The following is a 19,261-nucleotide window of genomic DNA, read 5'->3' on the forward strand; positions in this document are numbered from 1 at the left end:
GACACTACCACTGCATCTCCAGACCCTGCAGATACTCTTGTCTCTTTCAGTCTGTTCAGAGATGTTATTACACACCTTTGCAGCAGGTAGGACTTGAATCCAGGCCTCCTGACCCAGAGCTAAGGATACTACCCTGCACCACACGAGCCTAAACAAAGAGCTCCTTAATCGACAATCACCTTTGATGATATAATCAACAAAATCTATGTAATGGAGCATGGTCAGATTACTAATCACCCCGCCCTTTGTTCTAGCTTTTTACTAACAATTACTATCCATTAAATGCCAATTTGTTGTTCACAGAATCCCTCCAGTGTGGTCATTTGAGTCCACATCAACCCTTCAAAGGGCATCCCACCCAGCTTCCCCCCCCCCCAGTAGCCCTGCATTTCCCTTGGCTCACCCACCTAACCTGGATACTGTAACATGTAATGTAGCATGGACAATTACTGAACCTGCACAGCTTTGGACTGTGGCAGGAAACTGGAGCACCCAAAGGAAATCTCCAAAGGGCATCCCACCCAGCTTCCCCCCCCCCCCCCAGTAGCCCTGCATTTCCCTTGGCTCACCCACCTAACCTGGATACTGTAACATGTAATGTAGCATGGCCAATTACTGAACCTGCACAGCTTTGGACTGTGGCAGGAAACTGGAGCACCCAGAGGAAATCCGCACAGACACAGGGAGAACCATACAAACTCCACACAGACAGCTGCCTGAGGAGGGAATTGAACTTGGGTCCCCAGCACTTTGAGGCAGCAGTGCTAACCACTGAGCCACTGTGCCAATTTGTTGTTGTTTGTGCATTGGTAATTTTGAGCGATGTAATCTTACTGTTTTATATTATGTTATCCACAATACATCCTGTCATGACATGAATTGACCCAGATGTTTGATTTCCCCTCTGCCCAGGTTGACAGGACTGAGGTTATCCGGACATGCATCAACCCAATCTTCTCCAAAGTTTACACGGTGGATTTTTACTTTGAGGAGGTTCAGCGCCTGAGGTTTGAAGTGCACGATATTGGCAGCAATCACTTACACAATGGGGTGAAGGACAGTGAGATTCTCGGTGGGATGGAATGCACCCTTGGCCAGGTAAACATCCACCCATGGTCTGTGCGGCTGTGAATGGAGCTTATTATAAACTCTGCCTTGACACTTCTTTTTTTGATTTGGCTTATTATTGTCACATGTATCTAGGTACAGCCAAAAACTCTGTTTTGCCTGCAGTAAAGGCAGATCATACCGTACAAAGTGCATGAGGTTAATAGGGCAGAGCCAGGAATACAATGTTACAGCTGCAGAGAAGGTGCATAAACAGCGAGGTCAACGTTAAAGTTAAAATTAGTGAGGGTCATTCAGCAGTCTAATAACATCAGGGAAGAAGCTGTCCTTCAATCTGGTACGTGTGTTTAAACTTTTGTATCTTCTGCCTGATGGAAGGGGTGGGAGGGGTCTTTGATGTTGTTGGCGGCCTTTCAACAGCAGCGAGAAGTGTAGTCAGGTTCACTGGATGGAAGGTTGGCTTGTGCAATGGACTGGGCTGTGTACACAACTCTCAGTAGTTTCTTACACTCCTGGGCAGAGCAGTTGCTGTACCAGACCGTGATTGAACGCTTTCTATGGTGCATCTGTAAAAGTTGGTGAGAGACTCCCTCTCAGCTCTGAGGCTTGTGGGTAAAAGCTACACTCTAGAGAATTCACAGTATAACCTAGGCTGACATCAGCATGGTGGCTGTACTGAGGGAGTGCAGCATTGCTGGAGGTACCATCTTTTCAGATGAGAACGTTAATGTGTTGTCTTCCCTCTTCCCCATATGAATATCCTGATAATTTCCTCATAACTGAACCATTCACATTTCACACCATACCTGCTGGGTCCACTGCTTTTCATCATCTATATAAATGAGTTGGATGTGAACATAGTTAGTAAGTTTGCAGATGACACCAAAATTGGAGGTGTGGTGGACAGCGAAGAAGGTTACCACAGAGTACAATGGGATTTAATCAGAGGGGCCAATGGGCTAAGAAGTGGCAGATGGAATTTCAATAAGTTAAGTGTGAGGTGCTTCTTTTCAGAAAGGCAAATCAGACCAAGACTTATCCACTTAATGGTAAGGTCCTGGGGAGTGTTGCTGAACAAAGGGACCTTGGAGTTCAGATTACTAGTTCCTTGAAAGTGGAGTGGCAGGTAAGTAGGATAGTGAAGAAGGTGTTTAGTACGCTTTCCTATGTTGGTCAGAGCATTGATTATAGGATTGTAGGTCATGTTGAGGCTGTACAGGACATTGGTTAGACCACTTTTGGAATATTATGTGCAATTTTGGTCTTCCTCCAATGGATGTTGTGAAAGCTGTTGTGAAACTTGAAACTGTTCAGAAAAGATTTACGAGGATGTTGCCAGGGTTTTGGGGGGTTTGAGCTACAGGGAGAGGCTGAACAGGCTGGGACTGTTTTTCCTGGAGCATCGGAGGCTGAGGTTTATAAAATCATGAGGGACGTGGGTAGGATAAATAGACAAAGTCTTTTCCCTGGGGTGGGGGAGTCAAGAACTAGAGGGCATAGGTTTAAGGTGAGAGGGGAAAGATATATAAGGGACCTAAGGGGCAACGTTTTCATGCAGAAGATGGTGCGTGTACGGAATGAGCTGCCAGAGGAAGTGGTGGAGGCGGGTACAGTTACAGCAATTAAAAGGCATCTGGATGGGTACATGAATAGGAAGGGTTTAGAGGGATATGGGCTAAGTACTGGCAAATGGGACTAGATTAGGTTGGGATATCTGGTCGGCATGGACAAGTTGGATCAAAGGGTCTGTTTCCATGCTATACATCTCTATGACTCTACTGCTATAACTCTGTACTCTTAAAGTTATTAATTTGCTGATCTTATTGTTTGCTATGAAGCCTGACTCTGTGTACCAACATCACTATTGGTTTTGTGCATGATCTTTTATTGAGTATTAATGAGGAACACTTTATCCAAGAGAAGACGTATCTAACAGGGACATTCATACCCCTTAAATGTGTCTGCAATTGTAACACCCTCTACAATGGGAATGACCAAGTGCTGGCAAATAGGACTAGATTGGGTTAGGGTATCTGGTTAGCATGGATAAGTTGGACCAAAGGGTCTGTTTTTGTGCTGTGCATCTCTGTGACTCTGTGATTCAATGACCAGTCATATCAGAGACCTAACAGGAAGAAAGATTGGAGCATCAATCTGTAACATCTGCTTTGATGTCTCATCTGAAAGAAGGCTCCTCTGGCAGTGCAGCACTCCCTCAGTCATGTTCCAAATGGCCAGCCTGGCTTCTGCTCTGGGGTCCTGGAGAGAGATTTGAACCTTTAAACCTTTAACTACAGAAAAGTATCAAATACCGAAAATAAACAAAGAGGAATAGTACATTAATTCAGTCAGCAATGATGGTGAGGTTTGACTACTGACAGCATCCAGATTACTCTAACTGAGGTTTGTAAGGTGCTAAAGTAGATTGGTAACATCGATGTAGAAACAATGTTTCCTCATGTGAGCCAGTCTAGAATGAGAAGTCATAGTTTTAGAATAAACAGAGAAGAGGAGGAATTACTTCACTCAAAGAGTCATGAACCTGTGGAACCCAATACCCCAGAGTGCGGTGGATGCTGGGACATTGAGTACATTTAAGGAGGAGATAGACAGATTATTAATTCAGGAAGGGGTCACTCGAACTGAAACGTTGACTCTGATTTCTCTCTCCACAGATGCTGCCAGACCTGCTGAGCTTTTCCAGCAATCCTTATTTTTGTTCTTGTTTTATAGCATCCGCAGTTCTTTCGATTTTTAGATTATTAATTAGTAATGGGTTGAAGGTTAATGGAGAGTGGGAGGGAAAGTGGAATTAGGCCTGTATTGAGATCAGCCATGATCGTATTAAATGGCGAAGCAGGCTCGAGGGGCTGAATGGCCTCCTCCTGCTCCCAGTTCTTCTGTTCTTATGTAAAAGACATGAAGAATATTCTAGAGAGGTAGACAATGATTAGTGATGCATTCCATCTTATGGTGGCAGGAGCACATCATCTGCTTTGTGTATAATAGTTTCACTCATTAGCTGTTTGCCCAAATTGAATAGAAATGGAGAATTACTTTCTTTTATTTTAATTCATCTCTTCAAGATCTTTCGTGACTGTTCAAGATTCATATTTATCACCTGTACACCCAGACTCACTTCCGTAATAAGTGAAGAAGAAACATTCCCTGGCATTTCAACAAATCGGATAAATCATCCCTTTGATCAGACACTAAAATGACAATCTTCTGTGAGCTTTGAGATAATTATTTTGATTCTATTTTTACTTTGCCTGGAAAAAGAAACACTGCTGCATTTTGTTTAAATAAAATGCATGTGATAAATATTCAGCCCTTACCTCAGTCAGTGCTGCTTTAGAGAACGTTCTGACATTTGGAAATTTCTAACCTGTGACATTGAAAGTGAATTTGTCGCTGTGTGAGCTTACTACAGACATGTACACTAGGAGCAGGACTGGGCCACTTAGTCCCTCAAGCCTGCTCTACCGTTTACTAATCATGGCCTCTCTCTTCCTATCAACTCTTCATACCCTTGACTTTCTTGTCATTTGAGAATGTCTCTCTGGAAGAGAGGATTGTCTTTTCATGGCCAATCGCCACCTTGGAGCTGTACCATTCACGATCGGAGACGGTTACAGAGAGTGGTGAACTCGGCCCGGGCAGTCACAAGGGTCAACCTCCCATCTATAGAATCCATCTACCAGGCCCGCTGTTAAGGAAAGGCCGCCAGCGTTCTTTAAGATCCATCCGACCCTGGCAATGATTTTCTCCAACCTCTACCATCGGGGAGAAGGTACAGAAGCCTGAACACACACACCAGCCAGTTTTGCAACAGTTTCTACCCATCTGTTGTTCGAATATTGAATGGACTCACAAACTCTTAACATTTGCCTGTACCTGTGTTTTGTTTTTGCCGCTTACCTATTACCTACTATCTATGCTACTTAACTCTGTGATCTGCCTGTCTTGCTCGCAAGACAAAGCTTTTCACTGTGTCTCGGTACACGTGACAATAAATTCAATTCAATTCAAGACCCTTTCATCTACGGTGACCCCTAGTTTTTCCATCAAGGGGGGAAAGTCCTTTCAACATTCACTCTACCAGGTATCCCTGGGATTTTGTGTGGTTCAATAATTCTAACAGGTGACTGGATGGTACTGTCCTGTGGGACAGGCAATGGGAATCTGTGCTGGTGAACAGCCAACACAATGAAGAACATCATTGCAACCACGCTTCCATGGGAAAGCTACATTCCTTCCCAGGCATGCTCATCCTGACCATTCTTGGCCACTGGCATGGGCGTTTATTCATGGGTTGGTTGCCCAACCTCTTGGTTATTGATGCAGCACAGGGAGCGGCTGACTCCCCATAAGAATGATGTCAAGGTTAGAGTGGTGCTGGAAAAACACAGCAGGTCAGGCAGCATCCGAGGAGCAGGCCTGACCTGCTGTGCTTTTCCAGCACCACTCTAACCTTGACTCTGATCTCCAGCATCTGCAGTCCTCACTTTCGCCTGTGAGAATGATGAGCCCTTCCCTCAGTATAGACTTGAATAAAAGACACTTGCTGGCAGTTATACATCTCCAAGTTCTCAGCTCACTGATTCAAACACTGACATCAGAGCATGGTCAATGTTCCAGTTAGCCGGCTGCAGTGGGTGTGTTGAGATGGCGGTGATTGAGAGTGTGTGGTTGGCTTGGCGACTCTATCAGAGCCTCAGCGTGCTGCCACAGCGTGTACTGTAGCTCTTCCTCCCAACATGTGTCCTCACTCTGGTATATCACTCTTTTGCACCTCTCCCTTACACAGCTGGGTAAAATAAACACTGGGGAAAGCTATAGAACATTCCGGAATGGAAAAGTGAGGAGAAGGTTGGAGGATTCACCTCACAGGTGCAATTTAACTATCATTGCCATAAGAGGGAGTGCAATGAAGTTTTCATGGGACTTTGTTCCTGGGCTATATGGGAGTGCTCTATGAAGAGAGATCAAACCGAGTCTGTATTCTCTGGAGTTTTGGATGTAAGATTGAGATGAGGCAGGGTTTATTCTCTCAGAGGGAAATGAACATTTGTGACTCCCTCCCTCAGAACTCTGTGGTGGCAAAGCCACTGAACATATGTCTACATACGAAAACCACCAAGAGATATTTTGACAGTGCAGGAGAATGATGGAGTAGAGGGTCAGCCATGATCTCATTGAAAGGGGGAGTAGGCTCAATGGGCTGAATGGACTGTGCCTTTTCTTATGCATTCGCAGGATGAGGGGGTCGCTGGCTAGAATAGCATTTATTCCCTACCTCTCATTGCCCCGAGGGGATTAATAGTCTGCTGATAATACCTCTCAGCCATTGCCTCCCATTTTTCATGTTCTCATGTTTAACAGGCTGGCAGCTTGTTGCTGGAGCTGTGATGGCATTAGGGTTGGCCACACTGCCACAGACTATCGCTCCTCTGAAAGAAGGAACTTCTCTACAACCCTCTGCCTGAGATGTTTTTAAACTGTGTTCCTAGGTTCAATCTCCCCCACAAGGGGAAAGTGGAGATGTATGAACATTGTGCACCTTTACTTCAGCAACTTGGAGAATCAGTGATTATTTACGGAGTGTTCCCTTAGGAAATTTAAATATAATATTGTTAATATAATACAGCCTGAACACACGCACCAGCCGGTTTCGTAACAGTTTCTACCCGACTGTTGTTAGGATACTGAATGGACTCATAAACTCTTAACATTCGCCTGCACCTGTGTTTTGTTTTTGCTGCTGTTTAGCTATTATTTACTATCTTTGCTACTTAACTCTATGATCTGCCTGTATTGCTCGCAAGACAAAGCTTTTCACTATGCCTCGGTACATGTGACAATAAATTCAATTTAATTCAATTCAAGTTAATGACTGAGTGGATTATCCACCGTCTGTGAATAGCATAGACTTGATGGTCTCAAACTTATTTCATATCTGCAGGTTTTCCTTTAGATGTTGCACTTTATATTCATCAAATGGTGAGTTAGTTCCTGATGGATGTGTTGTGGCATCAGTTATGCCTATTAACAAAGCCAACCCTCAGGACAGAACTGGCTGATGCTTTGCACTCGAACAATTTACTGTGTAATTGGGTGAAATTGCTTCCTGCATATCCTGAAGAGTCGTCTCGTTGTTTGGAGTGAAACACTGTATTTTATTCACGATCAAACACTGACATATCATCACAGCAGAAAACCTCTCATCCTCTCTGAAATGTTCAACTGTGAAATTAGAGCATCAGTATGTGTCCTCTCCCCTCCCCAAACCAAAAAGACAAAGGTTTGAGTTAACTCAACAAAGCCTTAGTTTTAGAGCCTTCTCCCTTATTCATTCATGGGATGTGGGTGTTGTTGGCCAGGTCAGCATTTATTACCTAGAAGGCAGTTAGAGTTAACCTGTAGGGTCTGAAGTCACCTGTAGGTCAGACCAGGTAAAGCCTGCAGATTTCCCTCCCTAAAGGTACACATAGAATCATTGTCACAGAGTCATACAGCACAGAAACAGATCCTTCCGTTCAACCAGGCCATGCTGAATATAATCCCAAATTAAACTAGTCCAACCGACCTGCTCCTGGCCCATATCCCTCCAAACCTTTCATATTCACGCACTTATGCAAATGTATTTTAACTGTGCCCCCGTCTACCACTTCCCCAGGAAGTTCATGCCTCACCCAAACCACCCTCTGTGTAAAACATTTGCCCCTCATGTTTTTTATAAATCTCTCTCCTCTCATCTTAAAACTGTGCCCCATAATCTTGAAATCCCCCACCCGAGGGAAAAGACAACTACCATTATACCCCACATTATTTTATAAACTTCCAAAAGGTCACCTCTCAATCTCCTATGCTTCATAGAAAAAGATGTAGCCTATCCAGCCTTGCTTTATAACTCAAACCTTCTATACCCGGCAACATCCTGGTAAATCTCCCACTTAATAATATAGTTCCTATAACTGGGCAGCCTGAACTGGACACAACATTCCAGAAGAGGCCTCACCAATGTCCTGTACAATCTCATATGAACCAGCTTTTAAAATGATATGGTCAACATTAGACTAGCTTCTTGTTCTTTTTTTTTAAATCACATGTCACCATCTGCCTTGGTGGGATTTGATTCCAATTATTGAGAACATTAGACTGAGTTATTAATCCAGTAACATGACTACGATACAGCATCACACCCCAGCTGTGTAATAGTGTAGAGTACTGTATATGGTTCCAGGCACTACATCTTAGAAAGGTTACATTAGCCTCAGAAGGAGTGCAGTAAAGATTTAGCAGACAGTGCCTCAGGTTCTAACGGTTGGATTATGACGAGAAAGTATATAGATTAGACCTGTGTTGCCGAAAATATATTAGATTAAGGATGGTTTTTTAAAAGGTTTTTATTCTTAAAGAGTTTGATAGGTTATGGGGGAAAAACACTTTTTCAACTGGTCGGCATGGACCTGTTTGGGTCTGTTTCCATGCTGTAGGACTTTGTGACTCTATAACTGGGTGGAGGATAATCTGGGACAAGGAGATGTGACACTAAAACCAGAGTTGGCTTGTTGAAATGAGAGATTCAGAAACATTTCTTGATCCAAAGGCTGTATTTTCCAAAGAGTTTTTACAGCTTGGACCTAGAGCCCTTCAGCCAGGGTCTGGTCACTTTCTTGATGATTTTGACTTTGTGTCTTCTTTTAACAATATTTAAACTCTATCCCATCAAGTGTTTGGTCACCATAGGCCTTCTACATAACAACGTGAGGAGCTGGTTAATGGGGTGATTGCAATGTCCAAACAAGTGAGAGACTGGAATTCTAGAGTCTTATTGCTGCAAGTGAGGGCTGCAGATGCTGTAGATCAGAGTCGAGTGTGTGTTGCTGGAAAAGCACAGCAGCTCAGGCAGCATCCGAGGAGCAGGAGAATCAGCGTTTCAGGCATAAGCCATTTAGAAAGGATGTTGATTCTCCTGCTCCTCGGATGCTGCCTGATCTGCTGTGCTTTCCTAGCAACACACTCTTAACTCTTATTTCTGTAATACAGCAATTTTTCAAATTTGCACTACAGCAATTTTTCTTTATTTTCCTTATGACTTTTCTTTCTCTTCAATTCTTATCACATCTAATTTGATTGTAATTCACCCCATTTCCCTTATTGCATGCAATTCTGATCTCCTTCTTATCAGATGGATGTTGTGAAACTTGAAAGGGTTCAGTAATATTTACAAGGATGTTGCCAGGGTTTTGGAGGGTTTGAGCTACAGGGAGAGGCTGTACAAGCTAGGGCTGTTTTCCCTGGAGCGTCGGGGGCTGAGGGATGACCTTATAGAGGTTTATAAATTCATGAGGGGCATGGCTGGGATAAATAAACAAGGTCTTTTTCCTGGGGTCGGGGAGTCTAGAACTAGAGGGCATAGGTTTAGGGAGAGAATGGAAAGATATAAAAAGATGTAAGGGGCAACCTTTTCATGCAGAGGGTGGTGCGTGTATTGAATGAGTTGCAAGAGGAGGTGGTGGAGACTGGGACAATTACAGCATTTAAAAGGAACCTGGATGGGTACATGAATAGGAAGGGTTTAGAGGGATATGGGCCAAGTGCTGGCAAATGGGACTAGATTAGGTTGGGATAACTGGTCAGCATGGACGGGTTGGACCAAAGAGTCTGCTTCCATGCTGTACATCTCTATGACTCTACTGCCAAAACTCTGCAATCTTAAATTTATTATTTTGCTGATCTCATTGTTTGTTATGAAGCCTGAATCAGTGTACCAACATCACTATTGGTTTTGTGCATGATCTTTTATTGAGTATTAATGAGGAACGCTTTATCCAAGAGAAAACAAATCTAACAGGGACATTCATACCCCTTAAATGTGTCTGCAGTTGTAACACCCTGTACAATGGGAATGACCATTTCAGATCATCACTGAAACAAAAGGAAGCCCAGAGCTGTTTTTAAAGAAGTGATTTGATTTATTTAATCTGCAGGTATTATGTTAATCTGCTCCTTTTCCATTGATTTCCCAGCTGACAACAAAAATGAGCTTTGAACTGAATGGAAATACAAATTTATCTACGAAGTAGTCTATGACTTTAGCCGCTCTACACTCCCTTTCTTATTGTTCTCACAATCTCCTCGGCACATCCTCCTGGCATTTCATTCCTGTCTATGTCCCTGCTATGCCTGGAGCGTTCAAATTGTCCAATATTGTTGATGGCCGAGGGGTCATCGATATAGTCCCTGATATTCAGTATGCTGCAACTTGGGTACTGTTTCCTCTTTGCTAAGCTGCTCAGTCTCCCTCGATAACAGGAAATATGCTGTGATTGATCAAATAGTTTTCTTTGTGTGTTTTTATCTCAGGTGCTGTCTTTATCTCATTTTGTTACTCGCTTTCTCTCTCTCTCTTTCTGTCTCTCCTCCCTGTTTCTCTTGCACTCTCTCTGTCTCTCTCGTTTTGTGTCTCCCTCTATCTCACTTTTCTCTGTCTTTTTCTCCTTTCTTCTCCTCTTTCTCTGTCTTTCTCTTTGTCTCTTCCCTCAGTCTAGGTCTCTCTCTTTCAGTCTCTCACTTGCAGTTTCTGTCTCTCAATCTCTCTCCAGCTCCCTCTGACTCTGTCTTTCACTTTCCCTGCTCTCACACCTATTCTCCTTGTCTCACCTCGCTTATCTCTCTATTTCTCTCTGTTATGCAGCTTCTCTTTCTATCTTTCTCCCTGCCGGTCTATCATTCTAATCCTCATTCCTGCCAATTCCCTTACCCCCTTCATTATGATCTTGACGTTTTGAGTGAATGAGCAAGCTTCCTCAGTGACTGACTTAAAACTGACATTGCCCTCTAGTGATTGACTTACTTTACTGCAGCATCACACCTACGTGTGTTCTGTATTTGAAATATGTCTCAGGGTGGGGTTAGGAGCAAAATATAAACATGTTCATTGGCTTTTAACATTAACATGGAATAGCTTAAAGGCCTTCATAACCGCTGAATGAGGTGTAATCATTGTTAGTCTAGATTAGAGTGGTGCTGGAAAAGCACAGCAGGTCAGGCAGCATCCGAGGAGCAGGAAAACCGATGTTTCGGGCAAAAGCCCTTCTGCCTGAAACGTCGATGTTCCTGCTCCTCGGATGCTGCCTGACCTGCTGTGCTTTTCCAGCATCTCTCTAATCTGTACTCTGATTTCCAGCATCTGCAGTACCCACTTCTGCAGTCATTGTTATGCAATAGGTAATGTGGCAGCCAACACCCGCACAGCAAGATCCCAAAATCAGCAATGCCCGCTGAATCTGTTTCAGTGATGTTGGGTGAGGGGTGAAGATTGTCCTGAATCCTCCTCCACCCAGTTATAGAGTTATAGAGCCCTACAGCACAGAAACAGAACCCCTGGGCCCAAACCTTTCCATGCCGACCAGTTGAAAAATTGTTTTTCCCCGGTAACCTATCAAACTCTTTAAGAATAAAAACTTCATAAAAAAAACAAACTTATCCTGGGGAAACATTCTTCCTCATTTTCAACATAATTCCCCGGATCTTTTCCATCACAATCTGATCACTCGTATGGGGCCACAAATTGGACATCTCATCTGAAAGATGACACCTCTGACAGTGCAGTGACCATCATGAAATTCATCACATTAATGATCATGTGAGCAAGAAAATTTTGGAATTTGTGCTGCTGTCACAGCTGGTGTATGTAATTCAGAGAAAGTTCATAAGATTAACTCCAGAGATGAAAGGCTTGTCCTATGAAGAAAGGTTGAGCAGTTTAGCCCTAATCTCCCTGCAGTTTAGCCCTAATCTCCCTGCAGTTCAGCCCTAATCTCCCTGCAGTTTAGCCCGAATCTCCCTGCAGTTCAGCCCTAATCTCCCTGCAGTTTAGCCCTAATCTCCCTGTAGTTCAGCCCTAATCTCCCTGCAGTTCAGCCCTAATCTCCCTGCAGTTCAGCCCTAATCTCCCTGCAGTTCAGAAGAACAGGAGGAGATCCAGTTGAAGTTTATGAGATTCTGACGGGATTGACAAAGCAGATCTTCCCTCATGTGGGCCATTCCAGAACGAGAGGGTCATAGTTTTAGGATGGTCGGTGGGGGGGGTAGCAGATTTAGCACAGAGATGGGGAGGAATTACTTCTCTCAAAGGGTCATGAATCTGTGGAATTCACTCCCCCAGAGTGCAATGGATGCTGGGACACTGAGTAAATTTGAGGAAGAGAGAGTCAGATTGTTAATTAGTGAAAGGTTAAAGGTTTATTGGGAGCGGGCAGGGAAGGACCTGAGGCCAAGCTGAGACCAGCCATGATTGTATTAAATGGCGGGGCAGGCTTGAGGGGCTGAATGGCCTCCTGCTGCTCCCAGTTCTTGTTGTATTGATCCTGTATAATTGCATCTCTGGCTGTGAACAGAGTTATTTGAAATGTTCTGTTTCTTTTGTTTCAGATTATTTCCCAGAGAAAGCTTTCTAAGTCCCTGATGAAGCACGGAAACACTGCTGGAAAATCCTCGATAACAGTAGGTCACTCGAGTGTTTAACATCATCTTCAATGGAGCCCATGCTGACGTGGCCTCACAGGCCCAGGAAGCAGTGTCAGCAGTTTAAAAATGACAAACGTTCAAAAGTAGCCAACCAAATTTCACCCTCTTTCTTACTGTCTTTCATCCTTCCCCAGTGCTTGGTGTTCTGTTCCCAGTTTTCAAATTACTTCAACTTGAACTCTATTCAATAGGCCTCATTGACTTCAGTGTCATGCCAAAGGAGGAGATGTGTCATATTGGCAAATGTGCTGTTTGAAACATAGAGTCATACAGCACGGAAACAGACCCTTCAATCCAACTCGTCTGGACCAATCAGACATCGCAATCTTAACTAGTTCCATTTGCCAGCATATCCCTCTAATCCCTTCCTATTCAGGTACCCATTCAGATGCCATTTAAATGCTGTAATTGTATCGGCCTCCACCAGTTCCTCTGGCAGCTCATTCCATTCATGCACCACCCTCTGTGGGAAAAGTTACCCCTCAGGTGTTTTTCAAATCTTTCCCCTCTCACCCTAAACCTATGCCCTCTAGTTTTGGATTCTAGAGGGGGAAAAGACATTCGCTATTTACTCTATCTATGCCTCTCATGATTTTATAAACTTCTATAAGGTCACCCCTCAGCCTCCGATGCTCCAGGGAAAACAGCCTCAGCCTATTCAGCTCAAACCCTTTGACCCTGGCATCAACCCTCCGACCCTGGCAACATCTTTTCTGAATGCTTTCAAGTTTAACAACACCCTTCCTCTAGCAGGGAGACCAGAATTGAATGCAGTCTTCCAAACATGGCCTCACCGATGTCCTGTACAGTTGCAACATGACCTCCCACCTCCTACACTCAATGCACTGACCAATAAAGGCAAACATACCAAATACCTTCTTCATCACCCTGTCTCCGTGAGACTTCATTTTCAAGGAACTGTGAATCTGCACTCTCTTTGTTCAGCAACATGTCCCAGGATCTTACCATTAAGTGTGTAGACCCTGCCCTGATTTGCCTTTCCAAAATGCAGCACCTCACATTTATCTAAATTAACCTCCGTCTCCCACACCTCAGCTGATTGTTGCAATATAGGATATGTAGCAACCAGTTTGCACACAGCAGGCTCCCAAGACCCTGCTGAGTGGTGAGTTGTACTAGGAATGACCTGTCGTCAGATGGGGTTAGTCTTGTATGAGAAGGTGAAGCCACTTATTAGATGCACCAAGGAAGCTTGCAGGATCTCATGACCTGAATCCTTCCAAGACATTTTGATACATCTCCCACAAAACCAACAAAATATGTTTGGGATATTGATGGAGGAGTAAATATTCACCAGGGTGCCTGGGATCAGCTTCCTGCTCTTCATTCTGTTACACCCACCTGAGAGGGGCCTCGGCAAAGTATCTGATTTGAAAGATGGCATCTCCATCAACACAGCGCTCCCTCAGTACTGTGTCAGTGCTTTGGACTGGATTTTTGTGCCCAGGTCCTCGAACGTACACCCCTCTCGAGTAAGAGCTGAGAATCCCGCTAACCCAGCCGATCTGACATTTAGCTCGCATTCATTATTTTGTCCAAGGGAAGTTGTGGATTGTGTTGAGAAAATTAAGATTAAGTAGCGGTCTCTCTCAAGAGTATTTGTTTAAAGCCCAGGTAATCAGGCTGAGACATCTGAATCTTCACGGCGTTCCAACTTAAGTTGTCGAAGTATCTTGTACATTTGCTCCCATCGCCTTAGTATTCTATCGGTGTGAGAAACAGATACAAAGTGAGCATTCCCTGAGACCCAAAGTACAGACCTATGGGAGGGACACCACCCTACACCATAATAACCCCTAGAAACTGCTGTAATATGTCAGTATTATTTCTTTAATGATGTTTAGATATTCGATCATTGTTCTAAATAAAAAGTACCTTCAGAAAAAAAAGGAAATGATTTTGATAAACTTTGGGAGGGGATACAGAGATTTAATCATAGAATCCCTATGGTTTAGAAGTAGGCCATTCAGCCCATCAAATGTACACTGAGCCTTTAAACAGCACCCTACCCAGCTCCTGCATTTAGCAGGGCCAATCAACCTTGCCTGCATAGCCTTAGACTGTGGGAGGAAACTAGAGCACCCAGAGGAAACCCTCACAGATACTGGGAGTTGCCTGAAGATGGATTTGAAAATGGGACCCTGATGCTGTGAGGCAGCACTGCTAACCACTGAGTCACCGTGCCACCCTAACAGAGGTATCTAAACTGATGATGGTCCTGGAGAGAGTAACAGGGAGGACCAGTTTCCCTTTAGCAGAGAGAGCAGAAACCAGAGAGCACAGGAACATAGGACCAGGAGGAGGCCATTCAGCCTGTTAAGCCAATGCAGACATTCAATACAAATGTGACTGATCGAAGACTTCAGAGTTTTCTCTACATTCGATAATCCTGTACAAATTTTGAAGTAAGTGGTAAAAGTATCAGAGAAATGTTGAGGAGAAATTCTTTTTCCCAGAGGATCTGGGATTCACCACATAGGGTGATAGACAAACACTTGGATATGGAGTCAAGAATGTGGTGCTGGAAAAGCACAGCAGGTCAGGCAGCATTCGAGGAGCAGGAGAATCGACATTTAAGGCAGAAACCCTTCATCAGGAACACGTGGATATGCTCCATTACCTGTAAGACAATGTGCCAACACTTGGAAAGTAACATAGGTTCTTTCTCAGTGGTACAAAATATGACGGGCTGAATGACCTCCTTCCGTTTCATCTGTTTTCTCTGCTTCTGTAATTCAGTCATTTATTGGGATCAAAAAGATGTCGATTATCTGTGAATTTTCAGAAGATATGTAATGATACAGAACATTTCGAATTCAAGACCACTAACATAGTCACTGGGTGTTACAGACAATCGACGTGCTGCTGAAATCTTTCATCTTACCCTCATGAGGGCAAACATTACAACAATTTATACTGCTGGAGAACAGGCTGCTAATTGGTTGGCATTTCGACACTGATTGGTCAAGGTTTTGCCATGGACAAAGCAATAATGATAGGTTCTCTGGTAATTCAGAAAAAATCATAGCCTAGCTCCTTTACACTTGCAGGAAATGACAAACATACATTCTGTGCAAACAAAAGGAACATGTCCACCTTTTTTGCATGATGCTGGAGCTTGGGGAGCCTAAAGATCCCCCTTGCTTTCTCCATAGCAACACATTGGCCAATCAAAGTCAATTTGCCCACCAATCAACACCCTTTGCTGCTGTAAGATAAAATGTTGTGACAGTTAAGAATTTGGCATTCTTGTGTTTGTCCTGATGAGTGAGTATGAAAAGCTTCAGAAACCCAGTAAAGGTGACACTGATGAGGCCCAATGGATTGGAGTGTGGTAAAAAAGATGAACAGTCAGATATCCTTTAATACAGCATCAAAGAAACGTGAGGTTTAGTCCCCGCACCCCACCACCACCACCACCTGTGATGGGCAACCTTTTTCTGTGGTGGATCTTATCAAGAACATAGTATAGACACATTTATCATCACCAACCTGTCTGCGTTAACATAGGCACTGGAGTGTACCTGGACATGTCACCGGAGGGTTATTTCCACCACTCCTGAGTCCTCAGGAGTGGTGGCTTGCCTTTGAATATCCTGTTGGCAACATCAAGCATGGGCACAACTGTGCTGAGGGAACTCAACCTTGGCAGAGCCTGTAGCTTACCTTCTGTCGGATCACTGTCGATTTCCCCCCCACCCTGGGGAATAGCTGTCCCATCAGGTATTGCAGCTTTTACACCACAATTCCTAGGAATTCTGTTTCCCAAAGTTTCTTCCCATGTCGATCCTGCTTTGCTGCCTGAATGCTGTTGTGACCCCAGTGTTGGTGGGAGCGGGTGGAGAAGAGAGGGGTTAAAGGTCAGAATTGGGAGGGCAGGGTTATGTGAGAGGGAGAGAAGGAGGGCAATGGGATGCTTTCACTAGGACTTGTTTGATGCAGTTGGCAAGCCTTGGACATTTGATCATGACACGGAATCTGATTGAAAAGGAGCTTTAACTCAATAATGGGGAGGGGTGAATTCAGACGCGTGGAAAATTGTGGAAAAGTTCTGGAGGAGGGTGGTGGGATGAGGGCTCAGCAGAAGTTATTAAAGTTTCCAGAACAAGTTATAGGATAAAGAATATGGAAATGGTCAGGAATCCAATTTTGGACACATTAGATATACTGTAGTGAGAAGGGGACAGTCAATGAGGACATGGGGTATTATACTTAAATCCAGACAGTATACAAAATTGGCAGCCATGATGTTGTGAGCACTGCAGAGATGTGGCTGCAAGGGGTTCAGGGGATCAGAGATCAAATATCCAAAGTCCACGTCCTTTCGAAAGACCAGGCAAATGAGCAGAGGAGGTGGATTTGCCTTGTTAGTAAGAAATGAAATTAAATCAATTGCAAGAAGTGAGAAGGCATGGAATCTGTGTGGGTAGAGGTGAGGAACCACAAAGGTAAAGAGACCCTGATGGGAGTTGTGTACAGGTCCTCTAGTAGTAGCCAGGATGTGGGCAAAAAATTAAATTAGGAGATAGAAAAGTCATGGAAGAAAGGCACTATTACAATAATCATGGGGGACTTCAATATGCAAGTAACTGGGAAAATCAGGTTAGTAGCAGATAAAAAGAAAATGAATTTGTGGAATATCTACAAAATGGGGTACAGACCCACACACACTGACTCTCTCTGGGGTACAGTCCCACACACACACTGACTCTCACTGGGGAACAGTCCCACATAAACTGACTCTCACTGGGGTACAGTCCCACACTCTCTGACTCTCACTGTGGTATGGGACACACACACACACACTAATCCTCACTGGGGTACAGTCCCACACAATGATTCTTGCTGGGGTACAGTTCAACACACACTGACTCACACTGGGGTACAGTCACATACACACTGAGGCTCACTGGGGTGCAGTCCCACATACACTGCCTGTCGCTGTGTACAGTCCAACACACACTGACTCTCCTTGGGGTACAGTCCACACACACTGTCTGTCAGTGGGGTACAGTCCCACACATACTGACCCTCATTGGGATACAGTCCCACACACACTGACTGTTACTGGGTTACAGTCCTACGCACACTGACTCTCACTGGGGTACAGTCCCACACACACTGACTCTCTCTGGGGTACAGTCCCACACTCTCTGAAGCTCACTGGGGTACAGTCCCACATACACAGATTCTCCATGGGGTACAGCCCCACACACACTGACACTTACTGGGGTACAGACCCACACTCTCAGACTCTCACTGGGGTACAGCTCCCACTCTCTCAGACTCTCACCAGGGTACAGTCCCACATACACACATTGACTCTCACTGGGGTACAGCTCCCACACACACTGACTGTTACTGGGGTACGGGTCCCACACACACTGACTCTCACTGGGGTACAGTCCTAAACACACACACCGACTCTCACTGGGGTACAGTCCCACACTCTCAGACTCTCACTGGGGTACAGTCCCACACTCTGACACTCACTAGGGTACAATCCCACACTCTCAGACTCTCTCTGGAGTCCTGTCCCACACTCTCTGACTCTCACTAGGGTACAGACCCACACACACTGACTCTCACTAGGGTACAGACCCACACACACTGACTCTCACTGGGGTACTGTCCCACACACTGACTCTCACTAGGGTACAGTCCCACACACTCTGATTCTCACTGGGGTACAGTCCTACATACACACACCGACTCTCACTGGGGTACAGTCCCACACTCTCAGACTCTCTCTGGGGTACAGTCCCACACACACTGACATTCACTGAAGTACAGTGCCACACACACTGACCCTCACTGGGGTACAGTCCCAGACACACTGACTCTCTCTGGGGTACAGTCCCACACACACTGATCCTCACTGGGGTACAGTCCCAGACACACTGACCCTCACTGGGGTACAGTTCCACACACACTGACATTCACTGAAGTACAGTGCCACACACACTGACTCTCTCTGGGGTACAGTCCCACACACACTGATCCTCACTGGGGTACAGTCCCACACAGACTGACTCTCACTGAGGTACAGTCCCATACACACTGACTCTCTCTGGGGTACAGTCCCACACAGACTCTCTTTGTGGTACAGTCCCACACACACACTTACTCTCACTCAGGTATGTGCTGTACATATTATGACCCACATTTTGGGAATTCTTGTCTCATCATGTCATAGAGTCATAGAGATGTACAGCACGGAAACAAACCCTTCAGTCCAACCCGTCCATGCCGACCAGATATCCCAACCCAATCTAGTCCCAACTGCCAGCACCCGGCCCATATCCCTCCAAATCCTTCCTATTCATATACCTATCCAAATGCCTCTTAAATGTTGTAATTATACCAGCCTTCACCACATCCTCTGGCAGCTCATTCCATACAAGTACCACCCTCTGCATGAAACAGTTGCCCCTTAGGTCTCTTTTATATCTTTCCCCTCTCACCCTAAAACTATGCCCTCTAGTTCTGGACTCCTTGACCCCAGGGAACAGACTTTGCCTATTTACCCTATCCATGCCCCTTATAATTTTGTAAACCTCTATAAGGTCACCCCTCAGCCTCCGACGCTCCAGTGAAAACAGCCCCAGCCTGTTCAGCCTCTCCCTGTAGCTCA

General features: G+C 44.7%; 1 protein-coding gene across 1 annotated transcript in view; it reads left to right on the plus strand.

Moving 5' to 3' along the window:
* The window catches only part of LOC122564537 (copine-4), a 359,527-nt gene that overhangs the window by 184,748 nt on the left and 155,518 nt on the right, over positions 1-19,261 (plus strand). Inside the window, exons 3-4 of the mRNA XM_043719590.1 lie at positions 913-1,098; positions 12,511-12,582. Coding sequence (XP_043575525.1) covers positions 913-1,098; positions 12,511-12,582 — 258 coding nt within the window. The remainder of the gene's footprint in view (positions 1-912; positions 1,099-12,510; positions 12,583-19,261) is intronic.

Source organism: Chiloscyllium plagiosum, chromosome 29 (assembly GCF_004010195.1).
Source record: "Chiloscyllium plagiosum isolate BGI_BamShark_2017 chromosome 29, ASM401019v2, whole genome shotgun sequence".
In the NCBI taxonomy this organism is placed as follows: domain Eukaryota; kingdom Metazoa; phylum Chordata; class Chondrichthyes; order Orectolobiformes; family Hemiscylliidae; genus Chiloscyllium; species Chiloscyllium plagiosum.